The sequence below is a fragment of the Pan troglodytes genome, chromosome X (assembly GCF_028858775.2).
Source record: "Pan troglodytes isolate AG18354 chromosome X, NHGRI_mPanTro3-v2.0_pri, whole genome shotgun sequence".
NCBI classification, from domain to species: Eukaryota; Metazoa; Chordata; class Mammalia; order Primates; family Hominidae; genus Pan; species Pan troglodytes.
Window position 1 is genome coordinate 9322667 of NC_072421.2, and position 17236 is coordinate 9339902.

The following is a 17236-nucleotide window of genomic DNA, read 5'->3' on the forward strand; positions in this document are numbered from 1 at the left end:
CACAGCTATGTGCCCACTTTGTGTGGTCTTTATATTTTTCTGAAGAAGAGTCAGGTTACTCATTCACTTTATTTGTGTACACACTTCAAAAAATATATATTATAACATTTCTATAATATCCAATAAAAGGATGAAATTAGAGGATGTAACTTCTGACCCAAAAAAGGACAAAATAAAATGGTAATAATCAAGCTAAAATAAAACAAACACAAACAAGATAGAATAAAAGTGATATGAAAAGCAAGTATACTAACAGAAAGTACAATATAAGATGATAGAAATGAGTCCATAAACACAATGGATACAAACAGATTAAACTCTATAATGAAAAGATGAAGACACAAAAGGTTTGAAAAGAAAAAGATGGAAAACAAAATACCAAACATGTATCAATCCAAGGAAAAAGGCTTAATTGTATCAACATCAGATAAATTAAATATTAATGCAAAAGTCATTCTTATTGGTAAAACAGTTATCCCTATGGGAAAATCTGTTAAGTTCTCAGATAGCTATAACAATTTAAATCTATATGCATCTAATTAAATGGCATTTATATATAATATACATAAAAGAAAAATTAACAGAATGAAAATAGAAATGAACAAATCCACCATTATACTGGGATAATTCAGCATATTCTCACCAGCTGTGAGAATGGTCTATGACTGGCATAGAGATCAAACTAATATAAATATAAAAGATTTAATAGTTTAATAAGCTCCTTGTAATGGACATATATAGAAAACTACATGAAATAATTGGAGAACACGTTCTTTTCAAGCGTTCCAGAAAATTTTCTAAAACTTGGTTACCCACTTGACATAAAGTATGTCTTCTCAAATTTCAAAGAATCTGAAATTTTCTAACTATAATACAAAAATTAAAAAGTTAATGCCTAAAGAAAACCTTCAATGGCCCTGTATATTTAAAAATGTAAAAAGACACACAAAGATCACTATGAGTTAAAAGAAAAATCATAATAAAAATAAAACTGTGTCTAGGAGAGTTTGATAATAATAACAAACTCCCTTTACTCCATTCATAATTTAAGGCTTTTATAATTATTGCAGAAGTTGACAAAGTACATATTTAAAAGAAAAATTTTACCTTTAATTTTTATGCATGGATCTTATTTGGGCCATAAGCCAAGCACATGAATATGTGTGTGTGTCTGTGTGTGTGTGTGTGTGTGTGTGTGTGTGCATCTGTATATATACAAGATATTCTACTCTGGGGCAGGCAGAAATGTCTAGGAGTTGGGATGAAATGGAATTGGCCATGAGTTGATGACTGCGGAAGCTTGGAGAAGGTCTGTAGCTGTTTCTTGGACCATTCTCTCCCTCTCATCCTTCACCCCAACGAGTCCTGTATCTAGTCCCATATAACAACACCACACACTGAGACAAATATTTTTGTCAGCTTCTTACATACACGTTGAGATGACTTTATACATTTACAAGAAACAAGTAAAGGCATATATGTATTTTCCCTTGTTCACATAATATATAGTATATCGTACACGTCCATTTACAACCCACTTTTTTCACCTAACATCATATCTCAGAAAGTCTTCCTTATCATTTGATTGTAGTGGCATTCCCACCATTTGGACACACAGTATTTTATTGAATCCTTCCTCTCCTGAGGAACATCTAGGGTGTTTGTAACTCTGTGCGAAGGCTAGGGCTGCCGTGAACAAAACTGTGCATCTGCCACGTCATCCATGGGCAAGTGTCTCTGCAGGAAACATTCTCAAAAATGGAACAGCTGGGAGAGCTGGGTCCCATATCTGATCATTAATACATTTTATTACTGGTGGATATTACCAAATATTTCTCCTCGGGGATTGTACCAATTTATACTTGTACCAGAAGTGTGCAGGAGTTATTTGCAATACTTTAATAACCCAGTGCCTTTGCCTCCTTTGCCTGGAATATGCATCCTACCCTCATCAGATGCCATCCTCTGGGAGATGATTTAAGAGGGATGCCTTCCATGACAATACCTCCTGGGCTGCACTAGGAGACAGACACGTGCCCCTAGGGGTCCCGCAAATGCATGTCTCACAACACTTCTCACACTGCATTGTGATTGTCAGGGTTCTTCATTTTCTCAAGCTCCAGAATACCAGTTCTGTCTTATTTGTCTTCTTTCACCTGTACTTCCTACCATGCCAGACCCACAGGAAGCTATTGGAGTGTTTGTAACATGAATCTTTAAAAATGGGCTGAGGTCTCTATGGATTACATATACTTCCTAAATCAATTTCCAAATACAAAAAAAAAAATTCAAGCAAGAAATAAAAAGCACATATTTTAAAAGAGCATTACAGTGTGGAGATTCCTTGGAGAACTAAAAGTAGAACTACCATTTGATCGAGCAATCCCACTACTGGGTATCTATCCAGAGAAAAAGAAATCATTATACGAAAAAGATACTTGCACACCCATGTTTATAGCAGCACAATTCGCAATTGCAAAAACATGGAACCAACCCTAATGCCCATCAATCAACGAGTAGATAAAGAAACTGTGGTATATATACACAATGGAAAACTACTCAGCTATAGAAAGGAATGAATTAATGGCGTTTGCAACAACCTGGATGAGACTGCAGACTATTATTCTAAGTGAAGTAACTCAGGAATGGAAAACCAAACATCACATGTTCTCACTTGTAAGTGGGAACTAAGCTATGAGGATACGAAGGCATAAGAGTGATACAATGGACTTTGGGGACTTAGGGGGAAAGGGTGAAAAGAGGGTGAGGGATAAAAGACTACAAATAGGGTTCAGTGTATACTGCTCGGGTGATGGGTGCACCAAAATCTCAAAATCTCAAAAAAGTAAAGAACTTTCTTGTGTTACCAAATACCATGTGACCAAACACTACCTGCTCCCCAATAACCTATAGAAATAAAAAAATTAAAATAAATGTAACAAAAAAGCATTACAAAATCAAATTCAGGAAAAGAGATATGAACATAAAAATGACCCCAAAATAGCAACTTTCAAATTTTGAACACAAATAAGGATGGAGCTATTTTGTTTGTTTAAGTGCCTATAGAAATTGTATTATAACCAAACAGGCTTTTGTAGTCATTTGTAGAAAAATAAGTACAACATAAAGTGAATACAGTAATAAAGAAAGTTGTATATCTGTTATAAATAAACATATACATTTTTCATATATGTCTATAGGGCAATGTCCATCATTCTGGAGAAGTCGTATGGAGCTGTTTAGTACATTTTAACTAATGTTCCTTAAAAAAAAAAAAAAAAAAGAGGCTGGGCGCGGTGGCTCACGCCTGTAATCCCAGCACTTTGGGAGGCCGAGGCGGGTGGATCACGAGGTCAGGAGATCGAGACCATCCTGGCTAACACGGTGAAACTCCGTCTCTACTAAAAATACAAAAAATTAGCTGGGTGTGGTGGCGGGCGCCTATAGTCCCAACTACTCGGGAGGCTGAGGCAGGAGAATGGCGTGAACCTGGGAGGCGGAGCTTGCAGTGAGTCGAGATTGCACCACTGCACTCCAGCCTGGGCGACAGAGCGAGACTCCATCTCAAAAAAAAAAAAATTTCTCCTAAGTTCAGACACTGCTTCATTGATTAATTCATTTGTTAATCCATCCACTCACTCAATATCTCCGCAAATATTTATGGTGGCCTTTCTTTTTTTTTTTTTTTTTTGTAAAGGACTATGCTGGGCCAACATGGTGGCTCATTCCTTGTAGTCCCAGCAATTTGGGAGGCCAAGTGGGAGAATCACTGGAGCCAGGAGTTGGAAACTAGCCTGGGCAACATAGTGAGATCATGTCTCTACTAAAAATAATAGCTAAATTTCAAAAACATATTTTAAAAAAGGGCTATGTTAGTGCTATAAGGTATCCAAAATGTATCTGATAAAAATTCCAGGCTCTGTAAATTTATAGAAGAGGGGAAGATAATTTTCTTTTATCAGTAAATTATATCATTGTACTTAAAATGTTTTTCATTGGCTTTGATTTTAAGAAATGTAAGGAAAACAAAATGGTTTACATTAATCATATATTGTATATATTCATATGCAAATATTTACAATATGTATTTAAATGTATATGTGATATATTATTCAATCTTGTTTGTGGATTTAGAAAAAAAAAAGAGATTGATACATTTTAAGAAAACTTCCCTGTATGAAAAAAATTTCTGGAAACCGTAAGTGTGAGCTATCTACATTAGTGTTTCTGTGTTTGGCAAAACAGTATTACAGCCCAAACGGGAATGGTTGAGGACAGATAACTTGGCCAAATCACCCTGGCTAGAAAAGTGAGGAGATTGCATCAAACTCACTCCGAAAGCCAATCAAAGAATAACTTGAAACCGCTTTCAGTCACTTGGACTTTGCTTCCTGGTCCTTAGTGGCAGCTAATGAGGTTTAGAAATAAGCACATGTATGTGTCTATACTGAAGGGAAGAAAATAAATCCACTATGGCACCAGTTCAGAACACTGCATGAGCAGTCGAGAGAAACAATTTACCAGAACATGCTTAATGGTAAATCAGAAATGACATGTATGAAAACATGGGGCTGCAACTTGAAAATATTGGAAAATGAGTCATCTAAATTTGCAGAACCAATCAGATCTTGGACTGATACACTTTGTAAGTTGCAACTGCTGGATACCATGTAGCTATGTGATCAAGAGCATCTGTAATGAGGAATGCTTCATGTTCACACAGCTTTAAATGCCTGCTTTCTGAAATGATCAATCATTTATTAGCTGTAAGGTAAGGGCAATGACGTATACAATCTTCTCCTGTGCTTAGAGATGTTAAAATTCATGTATGGTACTACAAAGATAAGAACATGCAATAAAAGTTCTAAACTATGTAATAAAATCCAAGGTAGGATTTTTGTGGATTATGTGTTAGTAATGATATTTTAAGAGAATATTAACATTTTGTTAAGCAAATATATTAATATATTAATTATTCAATAATTTTAATTATGATTAATTTTATCATAAGCATTTTCTTTTCTATTTACACATAAGACCCTTACAAATTCAAATAATAAAAAAAGATGTTTTTAAACTGTACTCAGGAATAGACAGACATATGTTTTAAATAAAGAGAGTCTATTTCAACACAGCAAAACCCCATCTCTACTAAAAATACAGACATTAGCTGGTCATGGTGACACATGCCTGTGGTCCCAGCTACTCATGAGGCAGAGATGGGAGGATCACTTGAGGCCGGGGGCAGAGTTTGCAGTGAGCTATGATTGCACCACTGCCCTCCAGCCTGGGTGACAGAGCAAGACCCTGTCCCAAAAAATAAAATAAAAATAAAATGAAATAATAAAATAAAAACAAAGCACATAGGTCAGCTGGATGCAGTGGCTCATGCCTGTAATCCCAGCACTTTGGGAGGCTGAGGCAGGAGGATCACTTGAGGCCAGGAGTTCAAGACCAGCCTGGGCAACGTAGTGAGACCATGTCTTTACAAAACACACAAAAAAATTAGCCAGCATGGTGGCACATGCCTGTATTCCCAGGTATTCGGGAGGCCTGAAGTGAGGGGATCCCTTGAACTACTGTATACAATTTGCAGCCAGGTGGAAGACAGTACAGACTTCAAAGCCTCCATTAACTCAGCGAACCCGTTCCCCAGCCCATGGACACATACACAAAGACTTACACTCACATCATTTGCTTATGGGAGCCAGCGTTTCTCCTTAGGAGTAGCAAGGGATGAGCTTTTTATTGTCACTGTGGCTTTTCAGTTTATGCAAGTCAACACCTTTGAACAAGGGCTGAGACCAGGATGGAATCCACGCTATCTCCCTCTTTATAATGGTGCCATTTAAAAAATGATTTTGTACAGATGAGATCTTGCTATGCTGGCCAGGGTGGTCTCAAACTCCTGGCCTCAAGTGATTCTCCCATCCCTGCCTCCCAAAGCGCTGGGATTATAGGCATGAGCTACTGTGCCCACCTAAAACAATGCCATTTTTAAGATGAGGTGCATTTAAAGAAAGGGTGTATTTGGTAGGCAAAATAAGTACCCTCCAAAGATGTCCAGGAACTCATCCCTGGAACCTGTGAACATGTGAGACGACAAGGCAAGGGAGGAAATGAGTTGGAAGGTGCTATTGACAGGTACCAATCAGCTGACCTGAAGCATGGATATTATCTTGGGTTATCTCTGGGGGAGTCCAGTGGAATCCCAAGGGTCTTTCTAAGTGTAAAAGAGGCAGGAGAAAGGAACCAGAAAGACAGCCACATGACAAGGATCCGACCCAAAAAATGCTGGCTTTTAAGATGGAGAAAGAGGCCATGAGACAAGGAATGGTGGGAGCTTTCAGAGTCTGAAAAACACAAGAAAACAGCTCCTCCCCTACAACCCCCAGAAGGGACACTGCCCCACTGTCATCTTGAATGTTAACCCAAAGGCACTCAGTCCAGACTTTACATGAAACTATAGAACTGCAGGGCAATAAGTGTATGTTTTTACTTTTAATTCCAAACATTTCACTAACTTATTTTAATTGACGAACTTAAATGGTATATACCGTCTACACCAGGTTGCTTTGAAATATGTATACATCGTGAAATAGCTACACCGAGCTAGTTGACGATTGCATTACTTCACCTAAGTATAATTTCCTTTGTGGTGAGAACTCTTAAAATCTACCCTCTTAGCAATCTTTAAAAATACAATATTATCATTAGCTGTTGTCACAGTGTTTTACAATAGAGCTCTTGAACTTACTCCTCCTGTCTAACTGAAATCTTGTACCCTTTGGCCAACATCTCCCCAACCTTCCACCTCCCCCAGCTCCTGGAAACCACATTCTATTCTCTGATTCTGTGAGTTCAACTGTTTTAGATTCCACATAGGAGTGAGATAATGCAGCCAGGATCAGTGGCTCATGCCTACAATCCCAGCAATTTGGGAGGCCAAGGCAGGAGGATCACTGGAGGCCAGGAATTTCAGACTGGCCTGGACAATGCAGGGAGGCTTCATCTCTAGAAAGACAAAACGTGTGTGTGTGTGTGTGTGTGTGTATATAATTATATAATATATATATTATATATATAATATATATTATATATTATATATAATATGTATATTATATATAATACATATTATATATTGTATATATTATATATAATACATATTATATATTGTATATATTATATATAATATATATAACATATATTATATATAATACATATATTATATATTGTATATATATTATATATAATATATATATTATATGTTATATATAATGTATTATATATATTATATGTTATATATAATGTATTATATATATTATATATTATGTCTTATATATGTGATATATAATATATTATATATAATATATATGTTATTTCTAAGATATCATATATCATATATATAATATATAATATATAATAATACAAATAATATATATAAAAAAATATATATTTTATATATATATAAAATTTGTATTATTACACATTATATAATTATGCTTTACATATTATATATATCTAATATATTAGATATATATAATATATAAAGCATAATTATATAATTATGCTATAGGTATTATATAATTATGCTATAGATATTATCTAATATATTATATATTATATTATGTATCATATATAGTATATATTATATATTATATTATGTATAATACATAATATATATTATGTATTATACATAATATATATTATATTATGTATAATACAAAATATATATTATATTATGTATAATACATAATATATATTATATTATGTATAATACATAATATATATTATATTATGTATAATACATAATATGTATTATATATTATGTATAATATAGAATATATATTATATTATGTATAATATAGAATATATATTATATTATGTATAATATGGAATATCTATTATATTGTGTATAATATGGAATATATATTATATTGTGTATAATATGGAATATATATTATATTATGTATATGGAATATATATTATATTATGTATAATATGGAATATATATTACATTATGTATAATATGGAATATATATTACATTATGTATAATATGGAATATATATTATATTATGTATAATATAGAATATGTATTATATTATGTATAATATAGAATATGTATTATATTATGTATAATATAGAATATGTAGTATATTATGTATAATATAGAATATGTAGTATATTATGTATAATATAGAATATGTAGTATATTATGTATAATATAGAATATGTAGTATATTATGTATAATATAGAATATGTAGTATATTATGTATAATATAGAATATGTAGTATATTATGTATAATATAGAATATGTATTATATTATGTATAATATAGAATATGTATTATATTATGTATAATATAGAATATGTATTATATTATGTATAATATAGAATATATATTATGTTATGTATAATATAGTATATATATTATGTTATGTGTTATATAGAATATATATTATGTTATGTGTTATATAGAATATATATTATGTTATGTGTTATATAGAATACATATTCTATTATGTATAATATAGAATATATATTATACTATGTATAATACAGAATATATATTATATGATTTATAATACAGAATATATATTATGTATAATACAGAATATATATTATGTATAATATAGAATATATATTATGTGTAATATAGAATATATATTATGTGTAATATAGAATATATATTATGCGTAATATAGAATATATATTATGTATAAGAATATATATTATGTATAAGATAGAATATATATTATGTATAAGATAGAATATATATTATATTATGTATGATATAGAATATATATTATATTATGTATGATATAGAAGATATATTATATGATGTATGATATAGAAGATATATTATATGATGTATGATATAGAATATATATTATATGATGTATGATATAGAATATATATTATATGATGTATGATATAGAATATATATTATATGATGTATGATATAGAATATATATTATATTATGTATGATATAGAATATATATTATATTATGTATGATATAGAATATATTATATTATGTATAATATAGAATATATTATATATTATATATAAGTTGGATGTGGTGCACACACCTGTGGTACCAGCCACTCTGAAGGCTCAGGTGAGAGGATCGCTTGAGCCCAGGAGGTCAAAGTTGCAATGAGCTATGATCGTACCACTGCATTCTGGCTGGGCCAGAGCGACACCTGGTCTCTAAAAATAATATGACTTCAAGTACACAGTTACTCATTTGAGGTAGTAAGGGGTGGCATGAACATCAACTGTTCCATCATTAAGTACATTGTGGCCTCTTTCTTGTCCTTCCACTATCGAGTAAATAGTAGTCAGATAACCCAGGATGTACAACAGAACTCAGACATGGACCTCTGCAGTGCTTATTTTGGCTCTGTAACTACTGAAAGAGATCTCAAATAAGGATCTTTTTAGAAACTTAAAGTAGTACTTCATAGTACTTAGTAGTACCAACACACGCTTTGGGTAAAAGGAAAATCCTTTATGAAAATGCAAACTTTAGGAATTAAATGCTCCCCATAGGGACTCACTTATTGCTGTATACATGACTGCAGGCAGAAAAACACAATCTGAATGAACTTGTTTTTTTTCTGAAACTTGGAAAACCTAGAAAAGATGAGTGGTATACAGGGGCCAATTAACATAAATAGCACGAGGAAAAATGAGAGGAAGTCACTTCTCTCCTCCCAATGGGAGTACTGTGTTTTGAAGGATTCATGAATGGAATTTCAGAAACTTGGCAAAAGAATACATTTACTTCACTTACTCCATATATATTCTGAATTTCATATTTACTAAATAAAGTGTTTCCAAATGAACATTTCTTTTTTTACATGTTACGTGTAAAATTGTTTTACATGTAAAAACATGTACATCTTTTTAACATGTTACATGCAAAAAATCTTTTTACATGTTGTTATATGTTGTTACATGTGAAAACTGCACATTAAAAAAAGGAAAGGCAGGCGAATTCATCATTCAAGTTTTTAGATGTCCATATAAACTTCCACATAATCCACGAATATTAAACTGGATAAACAAAGCACTCTACATAATTTACCTTGCCACAGATGTGAAATAATTGTAAGCGTACATAAATGTTAACAAAATGCTTTCATTCAATTCTAAGGGGAGGTATCATTGAATGATGGACCAAAACAACCTAAATAGCATTTTGATGTCTGTGGAAATGACATACCCACAAACCAGTGGCTCAGCATTGATATTAATATATCTTGCTCGGTTGCCTTAATCATTTACAGCAGTATAAATTTTTTAAGAACACAGACAGTAAGGTGCTTTTAATAATTTTGATATGGCCATAGAGTATATCTATTTTTTGAAGTCCTACTTTCATTGGAATTGCCTCTTTATCCCAATGAGTAAATACAAAAGAACGCACAGATAAGATAGCTTTTGTCTTCTTCTTGTTTTCTGAGACAGAGTCTTGCTCTGTCGCCCAGGCTGGAGTGCAGTGGCACAATCTTGGCTTACTGCAACCTCCAACTCCCGGGTTCAAGAGATCCTCCTGCCTCAGCTTCCTGAGTAGCTGGACCTACATGTGCGTGCCACCATGCCCGGGTAATTTTGGTATTTTTAGCAGAGATGGGGTTTCATCATGTTGTTCAGGCTGGTCTCAAACTCCTGACCTCAAGTGATCCACCCACCTTGGTCTCCCAAAGTGCTGGGATTACAAGCGTGAGCCACTGTGCCTGGTCAATTGACGTCTTCATATAGCCCTCCGTCTATCCCAGTTAGCATGGAGGGATTTTAGGTAGGTCATACAGAAACTGGGTAATGATGGCAGGTGTGGAGGAACAGAATGTACCACTGAATGGGAGGTCCGGGGGAAACATATGGCGGAAATATCCTCCCGTGCCACGTGATCTGCCAAAATTGAACATGGGGAGTTTAGGAGGGGCGACATGTCAGTTTGGGAACTATCTTTAGGGGTGATAACCCAAATCTCCCTTTCTCCAACTAGAGCACCCTGCCTTCCTCATTAGATGTCACCCCCACCCCCCGCCCCCGACTTCATCCGCCATGTCCTGATGGTGCTTTGTGACGTATAAGGCCTGCCTTCCCACCCAGGGCTACCATTGGCTGGGTAGTGGAGTGTTGACCAATCACAGGTCAGGGGCGTGATTGTCTCGTCCTGGGATCGCGAGAGGGGTATACACAGGGAGGCCAGACAGCCTGGAGTTAGTCGACCGTTGCGAGACGTTGAGCTGCGGAAGATGAGTCCAAAGCCGAGAGCCTCGGGACCTCCGGCCAAGGCCGAGGAGGCAGCAAAGAGGAAGGCCTCCTCTCAGCTGAGCCCCAGTGGCCCGAAGAAGAAGGTGAGTGACCCTCCCAAGCTCCTCCTCGTCTTCCCCTCGCCTCCTTCCTCACAAGAAGCCTCTCCTGTCCTCACTTGGCACAACCCCCCAACCCGGTCCCCACCGCTTCTGAGGACACGTCCCTGTTCCCAGCCTCCTCCATCCTCGTCCCTAAACCACAGCCCTTCTGTGATCGTCCCTGTTGTCCTTCCAGACTGCCAAGGTGGCCAAGAAGGGAAAAGCGGTTCGTAGAGGGAGACGCGGGAAGAAAGGGGCTGCGACAAAGATGGCGGCCGTGACGGCACCTGAGGCGGAGAGCGGGCCAGCGGCACCCGGCCCCAGCGACCAGCCCAGCCAGGAGCTCCCTCAGCACGAGCTGCCGCCGGAGGAGCCAGTGAGCGAGGGGAGCCAGCACGACCCCCTGAGTCAGGAGAGCGAGGTGGGGGAACCACTGAGTCAGGAGACCGAGGTGGGGGAACCACTGAGTCAGGAGAGCGAGGTGGAAGAACCACTGAGTCAGGAGACCGAGATGGAAGAACCACTGAGTCAGGAGAGCGAGGTGGAAGAACTACCGAGTGTGTAGACGGCCAGCTACTCCCCTATCTCCGAGAGCAGCGACTAAGTTCAGGCCCAGCCGCCAGACCTCAGAGATCTCACCAGCGGGGTGCTTGCCATACTGTTGATAATAAAATGAATGTGTTGCAAATTGATCTGAGTGACTCCGTGTTCTCTGATGGTGGGGAGGGAGGGAGGGAGGGGGGAAGAGGAGGTGTGTGGGGAGGGAGGGAGGGAGGAACAGGTGGTGTGTGGGGAGGGAGGGAGGAAGAGGTGGTGTGTGGGGAGGGAGGGAGGGAGGAAGAGGTGGTGTGTGGGGAGGGAGGGGGGAAGAGGAGGTGTGTGGGGAGGGAGGGAGGGAGGAACAGGTGGTGTGTGGGGAGGGAGGGAGGAAGGAAGAGGAGGTGTGTGGGGAGGGAGGGAGGGAGGAAGAGGTGGTGTGTGGGGAGGGAGGGAGGGAGGAAGAGGTGGTGTTTGGGGAGGGAGGAAGAGGTGGTGTGTGGGGAGGGAGGGAGGGAGGAAGAGGAGGTGTGTGGGGAGGGAGGGAGGGAGGAAGAGGTGGTCTTTGGGGAGGGAGGGAGGAAGAGGTAGTGTGTGGGGAGGGAGGGAGGAAGAGGTGGTGTGTGGGGAGGGAGGGAGGGAGGAAGAGGAAGTGTGTGGGGAGGGAGGGAGGGAGGAAGAGGTGGTGTGTGGGGAGGGAGGGAGGGAGGAAGAGGTGGTGTGTAGGGAGGGAGGGAGGGAGGAAGAGGTGGTGTGTGGGGAGGGAGGGAGGGAGGAAGAGGTGGTGTGTGGGGAGGGAGGGAGGAAGAGGTGGTGTGTGGGGAGGGAGGGAGGGAGGAAGAGGAGGTGTGTGGGGAGGGAGGGAGGAAGAGGTGGTGTGTGGGGAGGGAGGGAGGAAGAGGAGGTGTGTGGGGAGGGAGGGAGGAAGAGGTGGTGTGTGGGGAGGGAGGGAGGAAGAGGTGTGTGGGGAGGGAGGGAGGAAGAGGTGGTGTGTGGGGAGGGAGAGAGGAAAGAAGGAAGGAACAAGTGGTATGTGGGGAGGGAGGGAAGTGGGGTCCCGCGGGGTTGAGGTCACAGAGACAGGTCACAGTTAGCCAGACAGGAGGATAAGGATTGCGTCATGGCTGAGCACTGGAGACAAATTTCCCCTTCACAGGATGACTCCGCTTCTTATACGGTTTGTTTCTTCATGCACTCTTGCTAGCACATACACCAGGTACCAAGAACTGGATTCTACCTACTTAGGTTTCACTGTCAAAATACCTTTTCGGTTATAGAAACCGATGGAAGAATCGTTTCCATCTCTTTCCTTTCAGCGTCCCCTCCCTACAATCTAATATTATTAAGAAGAAAAATTCAAAGTAGAGAAAAATCTATCTACTTGAAAAAAGCCTTTTTATTTTTGCAACTGAGGAGACAGAAAGTACATTTCATATTTCCATACATTAGAAATATACAGGTCTTTTCTATATCTAGTAGAATTTACTATATACAAATATATGTAAATTTTTATATAAATAAAATATACAACTATATTTACTATAGACAAACATATGTTTACATATAAAATATATACATATAGACAAAATATGGAATATATATTTATATATAAAATATATAAATATAAATAAATGTAAATATAGATTATACACATTAGAAATACACAACTCTTTTTTGTACATAGTAGAACCTATTATGTATATTTATATAGTAATATATCTTATGTTTTTATATTTATAGATTACATATATAAATATATTCTATATATTATATATAAAACATATTAAACATATATTTATATTTATAAATAATATATCAATAGAGACATCAAATCTATATATGAAACCTATCTATAAATATAAATACATGAAAATAGATATATAAATATAAATATATATAAAATATATATTCTATATGTGATCATTTATTTTAGAAGGTTAGGTGTTGTGATTGTTGAAGCATCCTTCACAGATAAAAAAAGAAAGGAAATTATCATTTTAAGAAAAATAAAATAAAAATAAAAAATAAATAAAGTACAAAATTCCCAGTTGTCAATAATTACAATGAGAGAATAATATAGAACTTGCTATATATAGAAAGGATGGGTATTTCTAATGTGTATATATGTAATGTACATTTATATATATAATTATATAAATGCACAGATCTTTTCTATATAGAGTATAATGCACTGCTGTATTTCTAATGTGTTATATATATTAAACCTATATTTATATATATTTATATAAATACATATTTATATAAATGCACAGGTATTTATATAAACATATAAACACACAGGTCTTTTCTATATATAGTAGAATTTTATATAGTAGAATTTATGATACATTTAGAAAAGACCTGTGTATTTCTATATTTATATTTAGAAAAGACCTGTATATTTCTAATGGATATATATATAGTTTGTATTTATATGTATATTTATAGATAAATATATAATCTGTATATTTATAGATAAATATATAATCTCTGTATATTTATATATCTATTTCTATTTACATTTAGATAGAGATCTATTTCACATATAGATTATATAAATATTTATATTCTATGTAAATATATAAATACATATATAAATATGTAAATATATTTATATTTATATATAATATATAAATAATATATAAATATGTAATGCATAAAGATAAATATACAATATATAAAATATATATTCTATATGTGATCATTTATTTTAGAAGGTAAGCTGTTGGTATTGTTGAAGCATGCTTCTCAGGCAAAAGGAGAAAGGAAATTATCATTTTAAGAAGAATAAAGTACAAAATTATCACGATTTAATTTCCAGTTGTTAATAATTACGCAGACAGAATAACTCATGTCCTTTAATCTTACAATGAATAGCACGTTAAACTTTTATGTGATTCTGAAAATATGAATTTCCATATAATAAGGGTTTGAGATGTAAAGCACTAACTTTATAGGCAGTTTTCACTTGTTACATACATTGTTCTTATACCTTTAAAGATGTTAAAATTAATGGTGGCTTTGAAGAGATGGTAGCATCATTTGAGAAACAACAAATGAGTTCTGTTTCATCCTTTCCTTGGTGCGGTCAGGGCTTCACTTCATTAGCTTAGGAAGGGATTTCAGAGCTTTTCATGTTGAACTTGTAGCTGCCTCCTATGGAATCCTACGAAATCTAGGCCACTATACCACAGAAACAGGGCGTTGCCCCATGTCCTGAACACCATCATTTTGTGGTATATTTCTTTTGTATTTCTTATATGGAAATACCATATAAGAATGAGCATGCTTGGTATAACTCAAAGCCTGTTTATTTGCAAGGCTGTATTGACCCTGGACAATAAATATTTGTATGTTACGGATGGGAAACAAGTCCGCATGAAAAGCTCCTGCTGTCTTTTAGGAAAGCGTATTGGCTGTGGTTGTATATCTCTTTCCAAAGGGAAATTGGTGAACTCTCTGCTATAGTTTTTTCCATAATGACAGCATAAAAACTGAAATAAATTTATCTTGTCAGTGGCCACTTTTGGGGTTGGTGTATATTAGGGAGCACTTTTGCAGTGTGTTTCAAAATTACATTCAAGGATTAATTTCATGCACCTTATTTTAATGCCATATTTCCATTCAAGCTCTGCATGTCACAACAGTCTGTGATGATTCTTTTGGCATTGAAATAATTATCCGTGGCACTTAAACCGTGTTTCTTTCATCATTTCATGGCAGTAGGAGCTTCAACTGCTATTTGTTGGGAACCCATCCTGACTAGCTCTTTCACTAGGGCTTCATGTTTTATTGTGATGATTGGCAGACTTGTGTTTCAGACATTTTCAGATTTGGAAAGTTACTATGATTTTGAAATTATAGATGCAAAAATGTCATTGAATTTACTTTCACAAACTTTTAATTCATTATAGACAATAAGAGGTTTAATCAGAAATCAGGCCAGGTGCGGTGGGTCACGCCTGTAATCCCAGCACTTTGGGAGGCCAACGCAGGCAGATCACTTGAGGTCAGGAGCTTGAAACCAGCCTGCCTAACATGGTGAAACACTGTCTTTACTAAAAATACAAAAATTAGCCAGGCGTGGTGGTGTGCACCTGTAATCCCAGTTACTTGGGAGGCTGAGGCAAGAGAATTGCTTGAGCCCTGGAGGTGGAGGTTGCAGTGAGCAGAGATTGCAAGACTGCACCCACTGCACTCCAGCCTGGGTGACAGAGCAAGACTCCATCTCAAAAAAAAAAAAAATCAATAATTTAAGTAATCTTTTAATTTGTTGGAGCATTCACAAATACTACATCTTCATTTAAGTCTCTCTTTATTCTACATGTTATACACACAGTTAAACTAGTTAATAAGAGTGTTAAATACTTTCCCTCCTTCTCCAACTACCCACAATCTCAGGCTTAAAATAAACAGTGGAATGAGTAAAGACCCAAAATAATATAACAGCAAAGGTGCAGTTGACTTTTGTAATCAAATGATAAATATCAAAACTTCCTAGCATTATAGGCAAATCTTCCTGCGTCCCTAAAAGGCAGATCCCTTTGACTGCAGTCATGAACAACAGGTGATCTTGAGATTCTCATCTGTCAAAGACAGTTGGTGGGAGAATTTGAAAACACCTTGTACATATTAAAGAGCTAAGCATGAGATGATACATACATACATATGTCTCTGTCTCATTAGACCGCAGGAAATAGGACACATGGCAGGAAGGCGCATGTTGATTCCCCTTGACCATGCAGCTTCCTCTGCTCCTGACTCCTAAGAACTTTCTGACCTATTGGTCATTCCCAGCTTCAGATCCCCACCCATACAGATTGTTTTGGCCCCACATCAGTGATACACAGGACATAGAATTGCTCTCAAAAAACACTCCGGAATTGAAAAATGACAGGAGAAGCTCAACGCGATGGCTGGGTACCAGAGGGAAGGACTTCCACTGTTTTGAACACTGATGCTAAGCTCTAGAATAACTGCAGCTGCAGCCTGTTAGACCTGGGCATGTGTCAGGCAGGGTGTGAAATGCTCTCCATGCACGACCTCATTTCTCCCTCACATTACCCCTATGGATTAATCGGGGCTCTAGAGAGACGCTACCAACAGGTTATCAGCAAAGACAGATGAGAGGGGATTTATTAGGGGAATTAGAGGGTGAAAAGTCTCAGGACAAGCCGTCTGCAAGCTGGAGCCCCTGGGATGCCAGGAGTGTGACTCAGTCCACACCCAAAAACCTCAGAACCAGGGAAGTAGATGGTGTAATTCTCAGCATAAAAAGAGCCTGAAGTTCTGATGTCCAAGGGCAGGAAAAGAAGAGTCTCAGCTCCA

General features: G+C 36.5%; 1 protein-coding gene across 1 annotated transcript; it reads left to right on the forward strand.

Moving 5' to 3' along the window:
• The first annotated feature begins 11078 nt into the window (after positions 1-11078).
• On the forward strand, positions 11079-12063 carry LOC112206878 (variable charge X-linked-like). Its single transcript, NM_001427505.1, has 2 exons — positions 11079-11374; positions 11568-12063. Exons 1-2 carry the CDS (start codon positions 11273-11275, stop codon positions 11934-11936), a joined length of 471 nt encoding a protein of 156 aa, NP_001414434.1. The 5' UTR covers positions 11079-11272; the 3' UTR covers positions 11937-12063.
• The last annotated feature ends 5173 nt before the right edge of the window (positions 12064-17236 follow it).

Bases quoted from the DNA above. Each gene is read 5' to 3' on its own strand.
- LOC112206878 (NM_001427505.1), top strand. From the start codon at position 11,273: ATGAGTCCAAAGCCGAGAGCCTCGGGACCTCCGGCCAAGGCCGAGGAG. The intron at 11,375-11,567 runs GTGAGTGACCCT...TTGTCCTTCCAG, and splicing joins CCAGTGGCCCGAAGAAGAAG to ACTGCCAAGGTGGCCAAGAA.